At 41.4% G+C, this 24657-nt stretch overlaps 2 protein-coding genes across 6 annotated transcripts in view; one reads left to right on the top strand and one right to left on the bottom strand.

Moving 5' to 3' along the window:
- klc1b (kinesin light chain 1b) overlaps positions 1 to 16128 on the bottom strand; it is a 35008-nt gene extending 18880 nt beyond the window's left edge. For 4 of the 5 annotated variants that reach the window (XM_079559764.1, XM_079559766.1, XM_079559767.1 and 1 more), the window contains exons 1-6: positions 16077 to 16128; positions 6830 to 7103; positions 4907 to 5137; positions 3281 to 3362; positions 2950 to 3178; positions 1627 to 1714 (exon numbers count right to left, since the gene is read on the bottom strand). In XM_079559764.1, coding sequence (XP_079415890.1) covers positions 1627 to 1714; positions 2950 to 3178; positions 3281 to 3362; positions 4907 to 5137; positions 6830 to 7078 — 879 coding nt within the window. In that variant the 5' untranslated portion in view covers positions 7079 to 7103; positions 16077 to 16128. Of the gene's footprint in view, positions 1 to 1626; positions 1715 to 2949; positions 3179 to 3280; positions 3363 to 4906; positions 5138 to 6829; positions 7104 to 11586; positions 11828 to 16076 lie in introns of those variants that run through there. The other variant, XM_079559765.1, reaches the window with a different exon arrangement.
- A 715-nt stretch (positions 16129 to 16843) lies between these two features.
- On the top strand, positions 16844 to 19769 carry mrpl2 (mitochondrial ribosomal protein L2). Its single transcript, XM_079559798.1, has 8 exons — positions 16844 to 16926; positions 17126 to 17215; positions 17293 to 17458; positions 17568 to 17709; positions 17902 to 18017; positions 19021 to 19131; positions 19335 to 19408; positions 19482 to 19769. Exons 2-8 carry the CDS (start codon positions 17141 to 17143, stop codon positions 19686 to 19688), a joined length of 891 nt encoding a protein of 296 aa, XP_079415924.1. The 5' UTR covers positions 16844 to 16926; positions 17126 to 17140; the 3' UTR covers positions 19689 to 19769.
- Positions 19770 to 24657: the final 4888 nt, after the last annotated feature.

Here is a 24657-nt window from a genome sequence, read left to right as displayed (position 1 = left end):
TGATGGAAAGTTAAAGCATCATGCTAACCGCCCATATGAAATCAATAGGACGTGATACAAATCTCACGAGACGAGACACGAGACTGAGTCCATGAGAACGAGACAAGATTTTGACTTTGACAATAAATAATATTTTGTTCTTATGTTTCCTTTGTATGGAGCGCTCCGCTGCGCGTCATGGTGTTCTTGACTCCGCGTCGTGCATTCTAACCGTCGAATGCACGGCTCCTCGTTGTTTAATCCTTACATAGTTCGCCTGGCGATAGCCAAGCTAGTTTAATATTAGAACAAGGCCAATGCCTATAGCTCTTTTGACAGAAGGTGTATTCTGATCAAATTTCCTATTGTGATAATGAAAAATGAAATAGAATTTGAAGTTGATTTTGGGAGGAGGAGACGGACTTAGATGGATTTAGTATATAACAGTCTGTGTCAGACTGACCTCATTCTCCCTCAAATGGCGAACTGTTAACTTTCCTTCATATTCTGCGTGCTGTACTTTTGGCCTATGCTGTCCGTACAGGCGAGACACCCGCGTTGTTTTGCTTCTTCCGTGCGCAGTAGAGTGCATGTGTACAATCGCAAAAGACAGATCGATCTGAACTTGCCGTCGGGTGCAGCGGTAAAAATCGTAGCCTCCAACAGCGGAACCTTTAGTTAGTAATGAAAGAGAAAGTAACGAAGTTCGGGTGTAAATCTGCAGGTTGAAACACTGACGCAGCCCATGAACATGAAAACTTATCAGTATCGGTTTTAATTGCCAATGAATATATTAAATACAAACACGCAACTATTGCCTAAATATTCCCTTAAGCCCTCTAATCAGTCTACAGGAAGTAGTTCTATATCTAAATTTGCAACCTATTAAAATAATAATATATAAAAAAAACGTGTTGAGAAATCTTGAATGTTTTCAAAGCACTGTGGTCCTATTGTCATGTTTTCTTTGCCTTTCAAACAGTTTTTATCTTCAATCAAAGCAAACGCAAGGCCTCCAGACGTCGCGGGGAAAACTCATTTCAATAAAGCATTCAGTGTTTGAGGTTTGTGGGGAAAATAACTGGCTGATCAAAAAGGCAGTAAAATGTGGCAGATGGGTGGATTGTGTGGACTCGGAGTCGTTTTCCTGCTGCAGAGGAGGAGTGTGTGATTGATTGATTGTAAGCCGGTGCTGGTCATACGGTCTGGAGCAGATCGTAGTGTGCACTCACAGCCTCTTTATTGACTGGTCCTCGACGGATTATGAGGCAGCAGCAAGAAGACGCTAATCCCTTTTAAGTAAACACTCACGTCCTGCCGTTGATGAATAGTCTCCGTGGCAACAGATGGAAATAAAGTAAAATGATGTGTTCTTCATTATGGGTTTAAATCACATGACGTTTACTGTTACAGACGCCATTTTGAGGACTTTTGGTGCCTCAATTTCAGATAAAAACATGTCGAATGCTAAGAGTGATCTGTCAGCGGTAAATGAGCGGTTCCCTTTTATCATTTTCAGTTCATGGAGGCAAATACACAAATACACACTGGAGATAAATGGCCTTTTAAACCCATTAGTCAAGCTGACGTCAGGATGATGTTCCCGGTGAACAGGTTGCTCTGCGGATGTCACGGAAACGGGCTTACCGCTGGGTGGTCTTTTCCGAGGGTCTTCTCCCGGATGGACAGGGCGTCGTTGAGCAGATGGGCCGCCTCTTTGTATTTGTTCTGATCTCTGCACCAAGGACAAAAAATAAAATCACATAACGTCAATAAATGTCTTGAAATGCAAACAATGTGCCTCACAAATATTCAATAAATGAAAGGAAAACTGGTAGGCATTAAAGAGTATGTTTGTTATGGAGAGAAAACGTTCGTCACAGATGTATGATTGAGGGCGTTTTCACACAGGTCGACCTAAACAGCTCTCGACCCAAGAGCGGCACTTTTGGGTCAGTGTGAATCCCACAGCAGCACTTTACGCGGGTCGAACTATGCTTGCTTTAACGCCTCTTTTTTTGCGTGAAAAAAGAATGAATAAGCGCTGGATGAGGACGTTTGGATTACTGCTGACGAGGCAAAATGGATTGACTTTAAATCATCAAGTTACGCCTCTCTTTCCCGTCTTTCCCGTTCAGCTGCAGTAAAACTCTCATCTTCATGAGCCGATTAAAGTGCATTTCTCCTCACTTCCCATATCAGCCTCGCTGTATTTAACCACGAGGGAGAGGAGTGACCGCCTCGTAACATTGAGGGAGTGTGCGCGGTGTCGGTGCATCGATGCCCGTTGTCACGGGGATTAGTTTGTTGAACAGCTGATCGTTGTTATGAGGCTGATGGTGCGACGTCTGGTGAAGCAAATGCAGCTGGAACTAGGGCGGTCTCGGCTCGACCCACAAGATGCTCCAACAAAAACGGCCCTAGTCTGCCGTATTGGTCTGATTAAAAGTCGGCGTGTTTTCATCCATGTAGTAACCGTAGATTAGGGCTGAACGATAAGAACAAAAAAAACTAAGCATTTATTTAGAAAAATAAAATCATAATACAAAAGAATGCAGCTATATTGATGAAATTCCTTATCGTTTATATCTTGAAATATTTTGAATGTTCATATCTCAATATCGATACGATAACGATATAACTTTCAGCCCTACCGTAGATCCAAGTTTCATGGGCCGATAGTTAGAAAGAATGACTTATTTATTTATTTTTTAGATTAGTCATATTCTCATGTAGATTTATTATAAGATATCATAATGATGATGATGTTTTGAATGTTTCAATGGTCATGTTAGAATGTACCAAGAATCCCAGAACGTTTTTGACAACACAATCCCGAGCTCTATTGATTAAAAAATATACTCAGACAGTCAAAACAAAGCACAACACAGACAAAAAAAAAACATGAAAGTGAAAAATAAATCTCTTTCCATCATCAGGTCGAACACCCTGGAATAAGTTTCCCCTCACCTGTAGACCAGAGCCAGGATGTTGAGCATGGTGGCCACGTCTGGGTGGTCGTGCCCCGAGGTCTTCTCCAGGTCCTCCAGAGCCTGTTTGCAGAGGGGCACAGCCACCTCGTAGCGGCCCTGGGACGCGTACTGGATCACCAGGTTGTGGAGGGTCCTGAGACGGGCCGGGATCTCGTAGCCTCCCTGCTGAGCTGCGGCCACGGCGGCGCTGTTGTGTTGGTGCGGCACTGCGGGGCAAAGTAGATTAAAGGTAAGATACTTCTAACTTCTCAGATCAAAAGGCGACTATTGTCCGAGTCACACCACATAATTTATTGAATATTTCGTACATCCTTGTCCCTGATCCTCCTCATCGTTGGGGAACAGGTCGTCCAGTGAGTCCTTGGGCGTCTCCTTGTCCTTCTCCTCCTGCTGCAAAAAACAAGACAAAAAAGAAAGAGGCCATAAATCATTTTGACAGACACAAAGAACCCGCGTTATTATCCAAATTGTTCACACACCGGGACAATGGCAGGTTGGACAAATGACTCGCAAATTAACAATGACAAGTCTAACCTCCTCAGACAAATGAAGGCACTGGTTCATGTTTACATCGCCACAGTTTACATAATCTCCATTTATAACAGAAAATTAGTGTTGTTTTTGACATAGTAAGGAAGATTATGATTAAAAACCAAAACAAATAACTTTTTTGATTGTCTATGTAATAATGGACAGTAAGCAGTGAGAGACTGAGTTTAAACTAGCCTCGAGTGCTGTCTGCAGGCAGTAGTGGAAACAATATGTTCTAAAACTGAAAACAAGCTTTCAAATACAGTTAACAGCATGCTAGCAAATGTGTGATGAACAGCGCAGAGTGGATCTGAACACGGATTATGGGGTTTAAAAGGGGGACAGTTTTGTGTTGCTATAAAAAGGGAATATACAGACAGGAACACTTCAGCATTAGAAGAAAAAATGACAAAAATGAACAAGATTACTCAGAATTGCATGAATGAAGCACACTACTCCAGATTTGTTTTTGAACAAGGGGAACAGAGCGATATATGGGCCGATATTTGGGCATTTTACAACTTTAGAAGTCCACCCACAACTTCCTAGACCTTCCTAGGACTGAGAAACAGCGCAATGAAAATTGTTTTGCTACAAGTTAGTTAAACACAAGTTTCACCAACTAAACCTCAGTGAAAATGGACATGCTGCGATTGCTGAAAGCTGCGACTAGCAACAGTGTGCTAAACCTAGCGGCAGCATGCTAATGCTAACAGCAAGTAATCAAGGCTGAGACAGAAACTACTGTATGACTGGATCACGTAAAGAAATACAATAAAATCGGCCGCTGCTGCAGTGGTTGCATAGAAATAACTGATCTAACATAATCAGATCACCTCACGTGAGTTGCTAATATTAATGCAACCTTAAAGTCTGATATAGCCAAGGATATTTATTGTGGAAAAGTCCAGTGATCCTTGTTTAATGTTTTTGCATTAGTTTATTAATTGATATAGTCTAATTGATAACTAGCAACATCTTGACTACTGATCTCACACTGAAGAAAAGATTACCATTCACTTTTTCACTCAGAGAAAGACACTTGGTTAATATCGAAAGATACTCAAACCCCAGTATCGGCATTGGAAGCAGAAAATTGGTGTATCTATAGTACCTACTAAACAGCCCCTCTATAGCCCCTAATAAAGCACCCCCTGATGTCACAGTTCAGTCCATTGTCCCGGTGTGTGAACAAGAAGCTTGAGACACAGGATTATAAACCAGAAATTTGGAAAAATTGGCCATAGATATATGGGTCAAAAGTACAGCCAATAAAGCCCCCCAAATATAGAAACAAATATGGCAAAAATCCATATTGGTCGACCTGTAGGAACAACATTAGAGCATGGCTAACAGCACATGATACAGTTTCTCCCCATGAACGTAACTTGACTGAGACTTACAGTGGGCGAGACATCTTCGTCGTATTTCTTGAGCTGGTTCATAAACTCCAGGTGCTTCTTCTCCTCCTCCAGTTGGGCCACGCTCTGCTCGCTCTTCTGCAGCTTCTGTTGGGTGTTGGCCAGCTCGTCCCGCAGCCACTGGTTCTCCTGACAAAGGCGACGCACCTGGGCCCGCAGCTTCTGCTTCTCAGACTCCACCGCGTTCAGGTGGTTGGACAGAGCCATCATGACCTGCGAGAGGGACGCCATGGCACACGGTTAGAGACGGGTCTGGGACGAAAACAGCGACTCGGATGAGAAGGGGAAGGTCTGATCTGAATCATAATCTCCACTTGGCTTTAATATAGAATGAGGAAGGACCAGGGATAGGACAGTATGAATGTACAGAATGGATCAAATATGCCAAATCACAGTCCTGGATAACATGGGAGTTAATCCAAACACACTCAGAAACCCTGTAGCTGAGATGACATGTTCCCAAATAGCAGCAGAAGTAGGGAGATAAATTAAGATGAATGGTTGGCCGTAGTTTCAATTCGATTCTAGCTCTAAAAATCCACTCTGCCCACTCGAACTCTTCACATGTATGACTGCAAAGCACGTTCTACAAAGACGGTGGGTTTACAATAGATAAAAAAGGTTCATAATATGATATATAATATAACTGTCTGCAGAAGTAAATGATTGCTATTACAACCTAATCTATGAGACAAAAAGGATTTTACTAAAGGTGCACTGTTCTGATCGGTCACCACAGTCATGATCAAACGTGGATTTCACACTTTCTTTCAGCAGATTTTCTGATGAAAACCCCGCAGTATAGCACCGCTCTCTTTGAAATTACATTAATTCGTAGACAACAGCTCTGGATGTACTGCTCTAAGTGCTGACTGTACTCCTCGTCTCGTTTCCAGACAGCAGTGTAAGTAAACATAACAACCATGGAGCTCGAGCTAACCCGCTACGCTTAAGACAAAAGCGTAATGGAGGGTCATGACCATAAAGTATCCGCGTGTGGGATTTCTATCATGAGGCGAAGGAGACGATGTGCCATTATTTACATTTGCACTTACTGCGTGACTTCAAATGCGCGCTCCTGTAGGCAATACAGACGCGATATCTAACACAAGACTGCCATATGAAACCTGTGTGAAACTACGACAGAGGTACGAGTCCGTGAAACCTGTCCCGTCTTATTCCGCTGAGAAAATGTGCTCTTTAGTGCTGAAATGTCTCTTTTGCACCTCACGTCACAGTCTCCAAGTGCAAGTTTTCTCGTCTTTCTTCAAATGTTGTCCAAAGTTACAGCCCAAAACCAAAACGCTCCCAATTCCACTAAGGCTGTGAGCTCCGCCTCGCCTCTACGTAACCATCTATAACTAAGCTCAGACATTTGATTATGAAAAACACTTAAAGCTTACTATAAACTATTAAAAAGATTAAAGACTAACTTTATTGAACCGTGAGGGAAATTCTGTAAAAGTAGTATGTAATGTAATAATGTTGTAATACCAGTATAACATACATTTAAAATAAATTCACCCAATGCAATTCACATTTAGAAAAGCCTAGTATTTGTCACTGTTAAAGGAATAGTTCACCATTTTTACAGACTGAGTTCTTGCCTGAGCTTAGACGAGTTGATGCGTTCCTGTCTGGTCTTTGTGTGTGCCCTCAGCATATTCCTATAGCTCCAAACGGGGTGGAGTTAGAAGCGACCAAGCTCTTCCATGGGCCAGACGGTTACGCATCAACTCGTCTAAGCTCAGGTAAGAACATATCTCACGGTGAACTATCCCTTTAAATGATGAATAATAATAATTCATTAAAACCATGTGATCGGTATCAGCCAAATCAAATTTTAGTGCTCGGTAATTGGTTCCAAAAAGGTCAGGTACTTCAAATGAACCGTTCGTCTCTGACCTGCGCCTCTCCCAGCCCCAGCTCGATCATCTCCACAGACTTGCGCAGCAGGTTGGACTTCTCGTGGACCAGGTTGGCCTCCTCGTCCTTCTTCAGGCACTTGATGGTCTCCAGGAGGCTGTGCAGGATGGAGTTGTGCTCGTTCTTCAGAGCCTCCAGTCCCTGGATCACCAGCTTGGTGTTGGAGATGATCTCCTCCTGAGAGAGCTTCTCCAGCTTCTCCTCGCGCGGGTACACCATGGTCGACATCTTCACCGGAGCTCAGGGAAAACACCTGCAGAGAAATAAGACGAAGGGTGAGAATGAGCTTCAATGTTATATTCAAGTTCATTACTTCCGAAATAGCCCTTTGGAACCACAAGTAGGGCCGCCGGGCGATAAATCAAATTATTTCAATTAAATCATGCTTTAAAAAACAGACGATTTGGCAGTGAGATGACACCAGCGGAGAAGCAGCGACTTTCTGACGATCTGCTGCTTCACAAAGGCCGCGTGTTGTGTTTTAAGAGAGTTTTCTTTCCCACTTTCCTCCGGTCTGCTCCTGTGCCTTTCTCTCACTCTGCTCTGAGTGGACCAATTAACTCCGCCCCTTTCCCTTGAGTCTCCATGGAGACGGTTGTCAATCACAGCAGAGGCAGGAAGACGATAAAACTAAAACACCTTCGAAAACTCCATGGCTTATTAAGAGGTTTTACTTTTAACTATTTTTAAATAAAGGGTGATACTTTCTTAACCCCTTAACTCCCACCTGAACGAGCACATTTTCTCCTGTTTGGCTTTACCCCGATCCAAAAGCTTCTGGAAAAAACTTGAGAAAATAGCGACAGAACTGAGACGAAAACAATGATGAAGATGTGACAAAAAAGTGAGAAAATTTAGGCAAAAAACTGACAAAAAATCGTCAAAAAACTGACAAAAAAATTATGAAAAAATTATGAAAAAGTGGCAAAAATGTGACAAAAAATGTACTAATAAGTTACAAAAATTAGTTGAAAACCCCCCAAAAAATCATGGGAAAAAAATCTGATGACGTGAGGAAAAAGATCCATTTAGATGGGTTTTGTAGATCTTAGCTTTCAAATGAGGCGTTACACTGGCCTACAGGATTTGGGTAAAGCTGACCTGGAGAAAATGCTCTCGGTTCAGGCGGGAGTTAAGAGGTTAATGGGCCTCATTGTTATGAAATATTAATGAGCAGAACGCTGAGCAGTTTTCTTCATGTGAGAGATCAGGAAACTTTTTAAAGTTTATTTCTAATAAAATCAATTAAAATCGTTCAAACTGAGTAAAGAAAATTGACATGTTATTTTTTGGCCATATCGCCCAGCCCTACAAACAAGATTATTTTATTTTACACATTGCATAACAGGCAAAGTCTGAAGTCCTCAGGAAGTCTGATATCAAATAAATGTGATGCCTCTTTGGCGTTTAGGAGCCACAACTCGCAAAAAAAGGAACATGTTTACATTTTCCTTTAGTATAAACAGCTTTCCCTTTACTATTTCATTTACAAAGCCTCATTTTACGTGATCACTGCTTTGCCATGTGACTTTTTTGTCATTAAATCTGTGGGATCGTGTCCCTGGGTTTCAGAACTACCTTATAGACAATGGACAATACAGAAATGCAACATACAGTAAATCTATAGCCTTGTTGCCTCATAAAAGCTCACAGCCTGATTCACACTGACACAAGAGCCATTACGGTCAAATGAACTCACGTTTTTTTATAAACAGTGCCCGAAGTGAAGCGCTACGTCAGCATTTCTCTCATAAGCGCATCAAACTCTTGACAGTGTGCCATTCGCTGGAACAAGGAAGAGATCTCGCCTCATATAAACGCACGGTTGTTTATCTGCCACATGCAAAGTCAGGGCTTGTAAAAGATAAAACACCCGCTTTATGCTTGGCCAGGCGGCACAGGCACATTATTCCAGGGCACGGAGAGTCACAGAGACCAATAATAGAGCACATTTGTGAGTCAGACTGCAGTTTTCAGAAGCAGCAGCAGCAGCAGTGTGTTCACAGCTGCTGCAGAAGGGGAGCCTGAAGCTGCCAACACTTGACTCACACAGACGGGTGGAGAGAGGATGACGGGACACAAAGACATCAGAAACACACCCAGAGCAACACATCCTCGGCTGTGGGGCTGTGCAGGGAAATGTTCTGGAGTCATCTTCTTCCCTGACTTTAATGTTCAAACAAAAATTGCCCTTTGGTTATTTATCCTAATATAGCCCGTGCCTCCTGTGCCGCAAAGGAAATCACGGCGTGGCGTTTTGTTTCCGTGCCGTCTAGACCTGACCTATGATTCAGCCCACGTCTCCGCAGGACGGGGCTCCGAATGCCACTGCCCTCCTCAATCCGAGCCGCCTCTGTGGAACATTTACGCACGACAACATACAACAACCACAGGACGGCGCGCAGCGGGTTAAACGCGGCGCAGTAAATTAATAAACGCAAGCCAGAGCCATCTGCGCCAGAGATCGAGCCACTCCCCAGTCAGACGTATTCCTGCATTCTGCGTCTATTCTTAAAGGAATCCACAGTGAGGAGAAAACATGCCCTCCACAGTCCCCAAACACTAATACTAAATACTTCGACACAATTTGTAACCTTGAGGTAAGTCTGTCTTGAGTTAAAAGCACAACACCTTTCGTGCTGATATGCCGAATGAAAGTCTGCTTTGTGTTCCCGTCACAATCCGAGGCCTCTTTGATTTCCTCTTCAAGGCCCTTCACCTTCATGTCGTTCAAGTGAAGATCAAATATTCCAGCAACAAGGCGGGTTCCTCTGAAGTTAATGTTTTCCACGTGGTGAAAAGGTGAGATGAAGTCCAGCTCTGGGTTTACCTCCAAAACAAACACGGCTGACCTGATCTGTAACATTTACTCTAACTATGATTCATAAGCGACTCGCAGCTCGAAACAAGGGCAGGCGTCTCTGGAGCTATGCAATATTAATATGCATGGACTTTCCAATAGGAACTCTGGGCCATTTGTGTGAAGTTGAGTAGAAAATAGGCAACAGCATGAGGCCAGGTTCAGACTTCTGCTGATGCGAGTGACCCGGTTCAGATGGTTTTGCTCCTGTGCCATAGGGCCACTCGCTGCACAGGAACCGACAAATGACCATCGGAATATTAGGCGACAAAACACAGCTTTCCATTTGACTGAGACTTGCAAACACAGCATAAAAACACAGTAATACTCAATTTCAGGTTTTAGTCATGGTTTACCTAATTCCATTGATTTCAGCCTTTTTTGATGAAATAACGAATTTCTTCTCATTTTAATTAAATTTCATAGAACATTCTGCTGAAATGGTTTAGTCAATAATATGTTATCACAGTTTTTAAGATAGTTGTCAAATATCGTATCTCATAGTGTGAACTCCATACAGCAGGGACAGGCAACGATGGGTCCGGGGGCCAAATCTGGCCCTCGAGCTCAGAACCTCTTGCTCTCAAGATGATCTTGAGAAATATTATATGTAAGTAAGAGATCAAATACCTGTTAAAGAGACTAGATGCAAGTGGGTCATTTTATACTCACTACTGCCAGCTCAGGTCTTAGGCGTAACTGCAGCTTCTATATTAAGCTCGTGCATGACGGCACTTCGGGCCGAAGTAACAACTTCTTGAGTGTCAGTGCAGGATTTTAGAGGCAGTTGTGGTGAACAGGTCTGGGCTCACACGAGCGATCGCTGTTATTGTTTACTTCTGCAATTTTGGCCAGATGTTTTGGTGAATGGTCGGCAACAGCTGATGCATACAGGCCTCTTACTCAGTTTTATAAAATGATAGATCTGTTACAGTGCAAGAGAAGCAAGCCCTGTTTATGGACATTGTTTTTGCTGATCATAGGATTTTAATAAAATGTTTATCAAATATGAAAATGTAAAATGCCTACCACAGCCAACGGATGTGACGACATCGCGATCGCTCGTATTCTACACATTAGGACATGGCTGGAACATGTACGGGGAGGAAAATACTTAGTTTTAACATTTTTAAACTCTGTATAGTCAGAACTTGGTTTTATTTCCTGGCAGATCCTCCCACTAGGTCATGTATCTTCAGAAAATAGTTCTTTACTTTGTGCTACAATGGCGTGGTCCGGCCCTTGGTGTTTTGGGAAAGACAAAAATCGTCCCTCCACGACACAGACTTGCCCCCTGCAATACAGCATCAGGGTCCAAATAAAACATTAGTGACAAGAGCTTGCTGTTTACGCACTTAGGGTTGAATCTAAATAATAATAAGTGAAATTACTCAAAACGAATAGAAAACCTCAACTCCAGTTAGAGTGTAATTGTAGCACTTATTAAAATTACATTTGATACAATCAGACGGAGTTGAGTAAAGATGTCTAGACATACAGTTCAAGCTAGTTTAATTGTCAATCTTACCACATGTAAAATGCATACCATACTGCAGTATAGCACTCCCTCAGTGCAAACAGTAAAGAGAGCCAAAAACAAAAAATCCTTTCCCAGCACAGAAGCACCATCTCATGCCATCAGCAGCCGTTGGCTCAAAAGGAGGTGAACAGAAAATAGAGGATAAGTCAAACAGGCATAAAACAACCCACAGCCACAGGTGCAGTACGTTTTCAGAAGAGAGAATTATAACTTGGAGAAATGCTTGAAAACGTCACCCTACCTTTAACAACAGTGAATCCTTAACAGCCACTGGAAAGAAAGATGCCTCACAGAACTTCCTGCTGTAGGAATCTTGCCTTCATTATTCATTCATACCATTAATGTTTGAACTACGGCGTGTTGAACCAGACCGGACTCCGCTCACGCATCGTCGCTCGGCATTCCAGATCAGCCGGCGAAATACCGTCTCCTCTTTAGGCAAAGCGATCACGCCCAAAGCACCGGCAGTAAAATGCAGACGGTAATCCATAAAATGAAAAGCAGGAAGAGGAGGAGGAGGAGAGGAATAATATTGAGACGGGAGCGGAACGAGATGATGGTGACCTGCCCCGACTGAGAAGCAGGAGACTGTCCCGTCCACAGATGCAGAGGGGGGGGAGAGGAGGGTGGAGCTTTTCAGTGCTGCCTTCTCTTATAAAAGGAGTGAACTTAAGAGACGCAATTAGGTTTCCAAAATTGTGCAGACTTACTGATTACAGGCTTTTGCTAATAACGTGGATCGAGCTCAGTCTGTGGTCAATTTTTAACCTTTGTGAAAACATGCAGCTATTTTGACAACTCGATAATTGCTAGTGGCTGCACAGGGGATTGACAAATTGCTAGTTGCATCATACTCCGGAGTTTCTGTATTCATTTTTCTGTCAGACGAAACATAATGAGTCTCACACAGTGGAAAAGTCTGCGTATGACCGCGGTTAAACCATACACAGGGACATGGGACCATAAAGCTCATATGCAAAATGCTGTGAACAGTTTTAACGCTGTGCCGGGAAGTGCCAGACCCACATTCTTCAGAGTTATAAAGACGTCGATAACTTCTGAACCGTGACGTGTTGAGACCGGATAGAAATGTCCAGCACATTATCCACTTTGCTAATTTGCAGCTGCTCAGATTTTGATTCGGTGGGAGATCAATCCTTTCCCATAAACCTCATTGGAATTGACAATGTGTCCCTAAAGGAGCAAAGGTCAGAACAGAAAAGGTCAATAGGGTAAAGTGGACCTGTGTGTGTAATCCATATAGTCCTGCAAGGCCAAAATCCATCAGCTTTGTTTCTTTGACTCTTTCCCTTCGGTGTGGAAACGAGTGGTCAGTGGCAGCAATCGCAGCCACTTTGAACCTTCCATTCAAAATAAATGACCTTTTAAGCTTCGAGATTCCAACCTGCTCTTTTTTGCTTCGCATAAGGCGGAACAGACAAGTGTGATTTTCTTACATGAAGTGATTTGTACAAAATCCTGCTGCACCGCTGCTTTGATTTCTACTCGAGTGACTTTTTGTGCTGACAGGATGCAATTACCTGTGTAGCATATTTGCACACTGAAGCGATTCGGCGCATAAACTCAATACTGAGTGATTAATTTCGACTTCGACATGCTGTAGGACAAGCTTTGGCTGCACAATTATTACAGAGTGAGGACAAATTTAGAAAAAAGGGTGATATTAAATTCAGTTTTATGAGTAAGCAATTAATGATTGAGTGAGATGGTGTTTAACTGGGTAAGAGCAAGACTGGCTTACACTTATCCCACTTTACAAGCATGTGTTGACAAGTTTCTCAAAGCGCTACACTGTACTCATTGATTCTAATTCACTGCACACTCTGTGGTGGAACTGTTGAAGCCACAGCTACACTGCGGTTTCTATGTTTCCACAGAGAATTTCCGAGTTAGATTTAAAGGAATAGGCCACTGTTTTGATAGTCTCGCCAACCAGACTCCGCTTCTTTACAGAAGAGGGTCTGGCAACACTCCATTGCGCGCTTTCAAAGGAAGTGACGCAGCGATATGGAGCCTACCGACCAATCAGAGCAGCTCCCTGAACGGGCATCACGTTGTTGCGCCTTTGTTGTGTAGTTTTTCAACACAAGCAACCACTTCACGTAATGCTCCGGTATGCTTGTATTCTCTAGTTTTTCTGACATAAACGACAGAAGTCATTTACTGAACTCCGTGTGGCAGGAGCGCCATTGTTAATGTCCCAATGACGACAACTTTCTTGTCGCTGTTTCTGTCGTCACATCTGCTATGTTCTCATTGGCTGCTATGCGCTTCGGTTGTCCCACATTAGTCCCGCCTCAAGCAGTAGCTTTTCTACGAAAGGGTCGCCAGACTAGTCTCCTGTTTATTAATTAATAAACATCGGAGATTAGTCTGGATGCCAGGCTACTATTTTGACATACCGAGATATGTTCTTACCTTAGCTTTGACGATATAGTCAAAGCTAAGCGTGAAGACCAGACAGGTCCAAACAAACTCATCTAAGCCAAGGTAAGAAAATATCTCAGTATGTAAAAACATTGGCCTATTCCTTTAAAGCAGTACTAAGTAACTCTTGCCCCTAGAGGCCAAAAGCACTGCAGGTGTCATAGCATGTTGTGGTTTTCATTCATTGTCCGTGAGAGTAAATACTACGCTGACAGAAAAGACAAAGGGAGAGAGTGATATTGTACATCCAATTACACAATGGGGATAATTTTTTGGCTGTAAAAACTGTTTAAGTGGTGCTAGCCCACAGCTAGCTTTGCCCATTAGCTTGTTAGCTTCTTCTTTGTGATTCTATTAGTGTGCATTGGTGGCTCCGACCCGGAGGCAGGAAAGTTGCAATTATGGTTTTCTAGCCAAAGACACCAGGGGAGATGAAAGACCCCCCAATCATCCCATCAACACTTGTACTACCCCCAGAGGGACTACGAAAAGGAGTTATTAAGGTAAACAAGTTACTTAGTACTGCTTTAAGATACGTTTAGGTAAATATAAAGTATCAATCGATGAACTCAAGTCATATCCTTTGATTATGAACTCCACAATCCAAGCTGCATTGTTGTACTTCGAAGCATAACAAGCTCAAAGAAAAGGGAGGTCTCTGTAATTGTTGTTGTTTGTTTAAAAAGGTAAATAAGACTGGACAGCCCTGTTGTAGAATCTAAACAGTCATTTTTTTTTTTTAAACTGACATAGATTTCCTTCCCATCTCCACCGTGAAGCCCGACACCGGGAGATCACATCCTCCTGGTCCATTTCCTGGAGAGATATTCATCCATCTCTCTCCCACGCCTCGCTATCCACCCCTCCACCCCCTCTCTCTAGGCACGCAGCCACAGCAGAAACAGCAGAGGCAGCGGAACAGGAGGGTGTGGCCCATAACAACACTGACACTATCCACTGCCATCAATTAACTCTAAACCGGCGGCTGCCACATAAGGCTTTGTGGATGAGTGATTGGGATTTCACATTCATCAAGCGGAGAAATATGCACTGTAGGCCAGCCAGGTAATCCCGACCGCGATCCCGGCACTAGATCTGGAGACGTGTCCCTGGGCGCTGCACTGCGGTCGCCCACTGCTCCTGACTGGTTGCCCAAGGGCACTGGTTGAAGGATAGGCCAGGCGCAGAGGACACACTTCCCTGAGTGGACGATAAAGTCTGCAAATACAAAAACAGCAAGACCTATATCCAAAATCGAACAACTTTGTGAAGAAATCCGCAGCAAAGTGACGAAATTCATCCAATCCAGTTTTACCCCTAGTTCAAACGACAAACAAAAACAGAATAGGAACATAGGATAAACAGTACACAAATTGTTAACATGCAACAATTGTAGTAGCTAATAAAATGTCACTTGTATTTAATCTTCATCTTATCAGGCAAGTCCCACTGAGCTACAGAATCAATCTTTAACGTCAATAAATGGGCAAGTTCAATCCTCATAGAAAGAACACACTGACTGCCTCCACTCCACCACATATCTGCCAAAACCAATAGTCACACACAATTAGCATTTAAAACGTGTTTATCATCGATCTCTGGACCCAGGGACACCTGACGTCCTTCACACTGAGACTGCTTATTTCTATGGACACAACAACCGCTATTATGATTTGAGCCACAACGATGAAACAAAACAAGGAAGCCTACCTGTAAACACAACTGTAAAATTAGCTAAAGAATAACAGTCAAAACATATTCACTTCTGTGCAAGGATACAATGTGTGTTGTCAAGCATTAGACAAACATTAGACATAACAACTTAATGCTAGACGGCTTTATTTTAGTGGTCACTTTAAGATTAAACATTAGAAATGAACGCAAAAGATGTTTTATTCGCCATTGGAGAAAGGAAAGCGCTGTATTATGTATATCTAATCATGTAAAAGCGAGTGCCAGTAAATGAAAACACGACACATCTCATCAGCATATCCCTGTTGGGCATTTAACGTTGCCGTACTGTCATGATCGCTCTGTTATAACAATTTAACTCATTTCCACTGTCCAAATCAGATGCATCACTCCGAAATCAACTCACTTATCAGTTTTAACACAAATCAGCCACATTTACCCGCATGTTTTGCTTTAATAAAAGCATTTTGGGGAGAGATTTCGTTCAGGCGTCTGCGGGAGACTAGCGTTAGCTCGAGCAAAGCTAACCTCACCACTCCCTGTACTTCATCGGGCTTAAAAATCGCTAAAGAAACACGGCTCGGGATAATTACAAACCTGCCCATATTCAATAGGCTTAACAGAATGGCAACTCGACACAAACTCCTCAAACAACATCGTTATAAGCGTAAAAGCAGCGATCTTACCGAGAGCTACTACGGTCGTCCAGCTCCACCGCTTTGATCCAAAATGTCTGAAGGGTTTCCCACAACCCACCGCGGCTCAGTCTAAGATGATGACGTGATGTTTTGTTTATGTCCAGATTTCGGTCATTTTTATTTGGATAAAATATTTACAATTATTTTCAAGATCTGGAGGTTATATATCAACATTGTCTTCTAACCCTATTGGAAATAAATTGAGACGATCGACTTTTGCCCAAGACGAGAATGCAATAATATTTTAAGTGTGATGTAAGTTATGTATTTCACTCATTTACTAACGTTACGGGTTTAAGTAAATCCGTTTAAAGTATTTTAAACCCCCTTTTTTACGATGCCGTCTGAAAAAACGAATTGACTTGTGAACAGTGACATCTTCTGGCGTGTTAATGCATTACATCTGCATTTATGTAAAATCTTAAAGCCACGGTGACATTTTATCAAATAAACAGATTGCGGACTAACTTAGCGCACTACCGCCATCCTCCATATAAATTGTACTTGAACATCATTATGGCGTACATCTTTGGGAATAATGTAGCCTGCATGCAACAGTTATCCGTTATCCCCTTCTCCTTGAATCAGCAGCTATGGTTGCAGCACTCAGGTAAAAAAAAAAAAAAAAAAAGTTTATTTTTTTGCGTACAGGGTTTAATTAATTTTCTTGAAATCACATTTAGAGTCGTAGTGATTTTTAAGAAACATTTTAATAGAAAAATACCATTTTTATTTTTTTTATTTTTTTTTGGAACGTCATCAGTGTGCGACGTCGCGTGAGTGTATCGCTGTGAAGGACGCAGATGGGAAAGTTGGGATGAATTAAGTCAAAATTTAGGTAATTGTATTGATAGTTTTATTTTATTTTTCTAGAATGCATTGCTAGGTCAATTGCGTATGAACATAAAGCAGAAAATATGTCTTTGTCTTCGTTGGTTTGTTGTCTCATGATCACATTTTAGTTGCTGCTGCTGCTTCTACATTCATGTGACATACATAATCCTGAAGAATCTGTGACTTTGCTGTATTTTTGTTAGTGACGAGACTGTGTGATGATGGCGGTGTCGTGTCTGACTCGAGCTCTTCGCTTCCTGACGGTTTCCCAGCCTGTCCTGCTCTCCTCCCAGGTACACAACTTTTACGATAATGTTACACTCGGGTGCAAAAACCCTGTGTTACATTACATGTTTTCTAACTCTGCCAGGCTGTAGCCCAAACAAAAATTGGAGGTCAGTTAGTAAACCTGGGATCATGCAGAGGCTTCCAGACCACAGCCACCCTGGACCAGAACAAGAGGAATTGGAAAAATAGGGAGAAGTACACGATCAGACCAATTGGGATGAGGAAAACTGGGGGTAGAGACCACACAGGTGAGTAGTACTATTGTAGTCCCCTTAACCTTTACATTTCCACTGTCCTTTCTTGAAGTGCTTCTTGTTATTGGCTTAAATGTAATGCTATTTGTACGTGTAACTACAGGAAAGATTCGGACCCATGGTATCGGTGGTGGGCACAAGCAGAGATACCGGTGGGTGGATTTCCAGCGGCTTCGATACGAATCCAACAAAGAGGAGAAACCGTTTGAGGAGAAAGTTGTGCTAGTGCGTTACGACCCGTGCAGGTGAGGTCGTCTGTGATCTTGAATAAATGTCGTTTGTTCAGCCTCTGGTTCGCACAGGTTTTTAGTTTTCCTCCTAGTTAGAACTGCGTCATTGTGGTTGAGACATGCTTCACCAAAATAGCGTGAGATTTACTATTCGGCGCTAGTTTAACCTGGTTGTTCCTTAACTCCATCGTGCACGTTTATCCGCAGATCTGCAGACATTGCCCTCGTCGCTGGCGGGAACAGAAAAAGATGGATCATTGCCACGGAGAACATGCAAGAGGGGAACATCATCAAAACATCGGGAGTCATTGGACGCATGGCGGGTAAGAATCTTAACTAGTGAAACGGGGTCACCGGAGTTGGTCAGGTCAAGGTTCAGCAACGTTGGTCGCCCAAAAAATGAAGTCTGTTGACCACCTGATATACTGAATGACCAGGCTGTGAAACAATGTTTTACGGAGCAGGAGACATTATTTTCACGTGGACTGGCCAACACACCGTATCTTTGAGATGGGCTGGGGAAGACTTTACACAGTGGCTCTCAAGACTCACGGCGAGGCGTCTTTACAATATTACGGCCCTCGCCTCTGGAACGGCCTGCTGGAGGAGCTCAGGACCGCAGAGAACGTTCAGGTTTTTAAGAGCAGGCTCAAGACCCACCTTTTTAGCTCAGCTTTTAACTGATATCTATTTATTTAGTCCTAATTATTTATCTATTTATTAATGTTGATCATTTATGATATTAGTCTTTTTTTAATATTTATTTCTAGCACCCTTAATCGCCTTTACTTCTCGATTTTAAACTCCGATGAGTGTTTTTAGATTTTTAAGCTCACCCAGTGTTTGGGTGCTCAGGTGGAAGTTCGGTGTCTCTGCTGGGCCTCCTCTGGGATCTCCTGGGTCAGTGCCCTGTAGCTGCGACTGGACTGCTGCTCCCGGCACAGACGGCTCCTCAAATGGGGTTTCCACACTTGTCCATCTGTTCCCAGCCTTATGTATCTATTTATTTTATTCTCTGTGTGTGAGTTAGTGAGTGAAGGGGTGTGTGCGTAGACCGTGGGGTAAAAGCTTAAGTGTGTGATTGAGAGATCTGTATATATTCGGGGGATGGGAGCGGGTGCCAAACGTATTGTTTTAAATGCTTTGATTTGATTTGGTGATATTGATACTGGTGAAAATACAACACTGAACACATGCAGTACAGAAAACCACACACAAATGGTGGTGAATATTGCACTGTGCTTCATCTTTTTTGCGTGTAATGAACTGTGCAAACTTGTGTTGTAAATACTATTAAAATTGTGGTTCATATGATTTGCTTTACAGTTTCGGCAAATGAAGGAGATGCTTACCCACTGGGAGCTCTTTCTGTGGGGACTCTGGTCAACAATCTGGAAATTCAACCAGGCAAAGGATCACAGTACATCCGCGCAGCAGGTAAACTTTACATTGGCTGATGAAATGTGTGTGTTCTGTAAATGGGTCACTGGGCAAGGGCAAAATCGGGGCACATTACAGCAAACCTTTTCATTAGTCAGACTCAGATTTGTCATATTAATGCTTTGGGGATAAAAAAGTGTATATATTTGTTCAAGGTTGTAACAAATGCTTTATTATCATTAACAATGGCTTATTTTTAGGCACAAGTGGCGTACTGCTGCGTAAAGTCAATGGAACAGCAATCGTGCAGCTTCCGTCAAAGCAGCAAGTTCAGGTGAGATATTCTCAGACGATGCACTTAAATCAAAACTCTGAACTCTAAAATCAACGCGTTTTCCTCCGAACAGGTCCAGGAGACTTGCATGGTCACAGTGGGGCGAGTGTCCAACGTCGACCACAATAAGGAACACATTGGAAAAGCGGGGCGTAATCGCTGGTTTGGGGTTCGTCCTTCGAGCGGTTTATGGCAGAGGAAAGGAGGCTGGGCGGGACGGAAGATCAAACCTCTGCCTCCCATGAAGAACTATGTCAATTTACCCTCGATAGCTAAATAACAACACGGCTGCTCTGAACTGAATGGACTTCAAATTACAAAATGATGGCTAGACTATAAGAGAAAAAGTGTTGTGTATGTGATAACTAGTTTAATATCGCCAAGTGATCACTGTGGATGTACATTTAAATAAAAAATATTAAACTTTATTGAGTAAGCATTAGTTTTTTTCTAAATTAAAGGGGCTAGATGCATTTTATACTCACTACTGCCACCTCTGGTCGTATGTGTAACTGCACCTTCTATATTAAGCTCGTGCATGACGGATTGTAGAGGCAGTTGTGAATAAGTCTGACTCATTCTACACATTAGGACATGGCTGGAACATGTAGGGGGAGGATTATTCAAAATGTTAACAATTTTTAACTCGTATAGTCCCTTTTGAAAGAAGAATATGTAGGATATTTACGTCTTCAGATATATGAGCTACAGATATTGATGTAATGAAGACAAAATGAGGTCCGAGGCACAGCCGACTTGTAGTAAAAATCCTTTATTTTATGAGGGACACCCATTGATGTAATATTGAAAGACTTGGCGTAAGGCTGTGCAATTAATCGAAATTCGATTACGATTACAACAGTAAACGATTACAAATTAGCATAATCGCTTTTCACGTGCCATGGCTCATGCTTTTGCCTGACATAAAAACAAACAGCGCTGTGTGATGATGTCATCAGGCCGCACTGCTTAGTTTACTAGCGCAGGTGTGAGGGCCGGCCAGCAGGGGGCAGGTGTGAAACAGGGACCTCTCTTTAATCAAGACGTACTTAAAATCATTTGTACTTTTATGACTGACCAGACATAAAATATCATAATGTTTTGATTAATAAATAAATAAAACTTTTTTTTTAAAGGCAACAGGTAATCGTTTGAATAATCGTGATTATTATTTTTTCAATAATCGAGCAGCCCTAACTTGGTGTATGAATGTGAAGAGCAGCGCAAAAATGAAGACCACTCTTGATACAGAAGATTAAAAATTTTATTTAACACAACTGCTTGTGAGCATGGAAAGAAACAAACAATATAAAAATCCAAAACATATTTACATCTATAGTAAAACATGCAGAGTAACCCATATTTTTTAGTGGTAACTTAAAAATACTGTCATGTTTTCAAAGTAGGGTTTGTGCAAAGACATTGGGCGGCATTTCAAGTATCAGGAGCAAAGCGAGGGCATGCCGTTCAAATTGTTCAGTGAGTGTCAGATCGCATCTCTGCTTTTGAGATTAGTTCTCAAACTATGGCACAAGAACTGCTTTTTCTTATGTTAAATGTTTTGAGTTTTGTCCTTGGTTCATTCTGGCTCTATTTCTGTGACAATGAGCCTGAAAAGTGTTAATGAAGTTAATGAGTTTGTATCACAGCTAGCAATTGGATTTATTCGCTCCTTCTTTCATTGTTTGTGGACAAAATCTCAGGTATAGGGCCTTTAATCAAATATGGAACTTTTCAAAAACAAATAAGTAGAAAGAAGTACAATTTTCTGGATAAAGGGTAAAAAAAATCTGTCTAAATCTCAGTTTACTTGCAGTTTGATTTTCTTGTTTTATGTGGAAAAATGCTTATTCTCCTGGCAGATTTTTCTACTCGGCAAGTCAAAATTACTCAAATGAAGGTCAAATATTCCTTGAGTAATTTTACCTCTTCAAGATATTTCCTTTTGGCAGTGATTTTGCTCATTTGGTTTCTGGTAAGGGTATAAGAAGAGGACCATTAGTCAAAACAGGCATGCCCGCTCTTTGGTCCTGCCTTTTTTTTTTAAAAGTGCCCCCACGCTACGTCTAGAGAGTCAGGGCAATAAAACAAACAAAAATAAGGTTGCAAGGTCAAATAAGATGAAATACCATTTTTAGTTTGAAAAAAAAAGAGGCTAAATTTGTCTAGTAAAATCCCTCAAATAACTCTGCCTTGGCTAAAAACTTCACGACCTACGGGCAGCTAGAACACAGGCAAAAACGTCTGGTGGTATTATAGCTGCGATCAAGTGGCAAAAGCAATGTAACAGATTTTTCCGTAGACCTCAATGGGCAAAAAAGAAAATGCAGCGTCAATACAATATAATAAAGAACACGCGGGTAACTCTAGTCTATAGGTAGTGGTTCTCTCAAATATGACGCCTCAGACTCCAAAAAAAAAAAAAAAAAGCAATGTCCCGATTTGAGATAAAATGTATTCAAACCACATCAAAGTGCATTACAAAGTTAGAGAAATGTGATAAGAAACGATACTACTATAGTGTTTGCATTGTACAACTTCATAGCAACATGGGAATATATTTGGCATTTATAGTTCGAAGGGATAGTGCAGGGTTTTGCAGCAAATGTTTCATTCTCGATTAACTATTTTAAGTGCCGATTTGGAGACGCAGACAGGAGACATGAACCAAACAAGCCCTTATTGAACTTCTACTTGACTTCTACCCGTGTGCACTCTTAAAGTGACAGTCTGTGCGTTTCAATGTTTTACAAATTGAATAGATTGTGTATATTTGACCACCTGGATCTGAATTTTGAGGTAACACAAGTATTATTAAAGAATAGTATTTTCAAAAGTCCTTCCCTTCGCTGATTTCAGCAACTAATCAGAATCGACGGGATACCGCTTTGACCAATGAGCTGTGCTTTATCGTGGCTGGTCCAATCAGGAAAGAAGGGGGAGGAGCTTGATCATTTACTTCTGAAAATTCTGTTCCTGCTCTCCTCCTTTTGCAAAAGAAGAAGTGCTCTCACTTTAAGAGGTCTCTAGAAAGTAAATGTTAAAAATAAATGTTTAAATCATTTTGAGTAAGGCCTGAGTGGATACAGTTAATTAAATTTGATAATTATTATGAAAAAATCATAATAAAAATATCATAAAGAGGTCCCGACCCCTCACTATGGGAACCCCTTGTTTAAAGAAAGAAATTTTACGTAAATAAGATTAACTTGTCTGATATTTCAGCGTGTTTTGCTTATAGAGACAAATCAAAAGCTGCAAAAATCACCAAATTCTGTCTGTCTCAGTTTAAATGTTTTACAAATGTTATAAAATTATATATTATTTTTTGTAAAGTCCCCCCTGCCCGGATCTCAGCAACTAATCAGAGTCAAGTAGCCTCCCGTGTTGACCAATGAGACGAGCTTTTCCTGTGAACCAGCCGGTCCGGTCCAATCAGGAGGGAGGGGGAGGAGCTTGATCATTTACTTCTCAAAATTCTGTTCCTCCTTCTGATTAAAGATTTTTTAAAGATTAGATTGTTTACTGTCAAATTTCACCTCTATCTCCCCTCACTTTGCAAACAGACTATCACTTTAATAGATATAATACACACAAGCTCTGATAGAAGTATTTTGAAAGTCTTGAAAGTTTACATTTCTCAGTTTCAGCAAATACTACAGTCCTAATGCCCCTGTTTGCGTCTCCAAAATGGCTGACAAAAATACTGATTCACGTTCAAAACCCCGTCTTTACAAAACACTGAACTATCTCTCATTAAAACTTAAAGTTAGCTATTTGTGCTTTTGACTTTATAAGGGGAAAAGGGGGAGATTTCACAATATTACGTCTTGTATAATCTTATATACAAAGCTAAAAAAAAGCCAGCCTATCAAAGCTCTTCACTTTATATAAAAAAGCAACAATAAACTCATACAGAAAGGCCCTTTGTCGAAAGATTTCTTTTCTTTTCCTATTGCGAAAAAAAGTTATAACACTATTTTTTTTTTTCATTTATCAGGGAGTACCGTCAACACTGAGCACACCAACACAGACACACGTAGGCAGTGACTCGGACATGTGGCAAAAAGCGACAAATCTCAATACTTGTTTTTTTTGCATTGCGGTCAAGACATTGTACAAATACCCCGTTCAAGCGTTTCCTACTAACAATACTGAGAAAAAGTACTGTACGTTTCAAGTTAGATTAGTTATATTTCGCCAAAAAAGGACACAAGGCTTGTTCAGGATGTGCGTATTTACTATCAAAGCTCATCAGAGGCGGGCGGGGACAGGTGAGCACTTATAACGTACTGGGTAAAAACTGTACTGTCAAGAGTGGGTTGCATTAAAGTAGAGATACAAGAGACAAAGATACAACTACAAATAAAAGTATTCGCTCTGATTACTTGGAATCAAAATGAATCGTGATAAAAATCTGTGGCCGATTTTTGGAGCTTTTAGATGGACTGGTCTACAGCCGATCCTTTGGCAGTAGCAGCTCATTGTTTGGATTTTGAGGAAGAAAATGGAATCTATATTGTAATAAATGGCACTGGATGATACTTTGACTTAATTTTTGTCTCTTATACCTTTACTTAAAGTCATATTTATCTCCACTGCTGTGTAAAAGTGGGAAAAGCGATTCATTTTTGTATAGTAAATGTCTTTTGCCACAATAGGCCTAAATGATGAAGCCAATATAGATACAGACGGCATCTCGTCATAGAAGGGGGCGTGGCTTCGCCGAGGGGGAAAATAGAATCTTTAGAGAAACACAATTTTTCACTCTTTTAAGCCATTTTCTGGTGGAATATAAACTCATTTATGACACATAAATAAAGTCAGTGTAAATCGGGCCCTTATGGATATTTTCTCACAGCACATTTTTCAGTAGAAGTGAAAAAACTGCAGTCTAGCTAACCATTAGCATTAACCCGATGCTAACATGTAGCATCAAGTTAGCATTCCCCGTTTTTTTATGTATTTATGGGCTGTTGAACAACTTTGCTCCTCTCCATGTCTTTGTTTCTTTATTTAGTAGAAAACTATAGCTAATGCTGAATTATAAATAAAGTATTTTTTGAATAATTAGAGAAAGTTTAGATTTTTCTCCAAATTGTTTTCCCCCTTAACTGTTTTCAAGCATGACCATATATGGGCGATTCCAGAGATGCCGTCTGTATCTATTATACGTTTTTAAAGTAATACTTTAAAGTGCTGATTTGTCTTCTCTTTATGAAGATTTTTTAAGTATACTGACTTGTAGT

The sequence above is a fragment of the Gobius niger genome (assembly GCF_951799975.1).
Source record: "Gobius niger genome assembly, chromosome: 7".
Taxonomy (NCBI): Eukaryota; Metazoa; Chordata; class Actinopteri; order Gobiiformes; family Gobiidae; genus Gobius; species Gobius niger.
Note: the sequence above shows the minus strand (reverse complement) of the source record. Positions and strands in the feature narration are given on the sequence as shown.

What these genes read in the sequence shown, in the direction of transcription:
- mrpl2 (XM_079559798.1), top strand. Translation starts at nt 17,141, where the DNA reads ATGATGGCGGTGTCGTGTCTGACTCGAGCTCTTCGCTTCCTGACGGTT. An exon ending in TGGGGGTAGAGACCACACAG is followed by an intron (nt 17,459 to 17,567) that starts GTGAGTAGTACT and finishes GTGTAACTACAG; the next exon opens with GAAAGATTCGGACCCATGGT. An exon ending in CGTCAAAGCAGCAAGTTCAG is followed by an intron (nt 19,409 to 19,481) that starts GTGAGATATTCT and finishes TCCTCCGAACAG; the next exon opens with GTCCAGGAGACTTGCATGGT.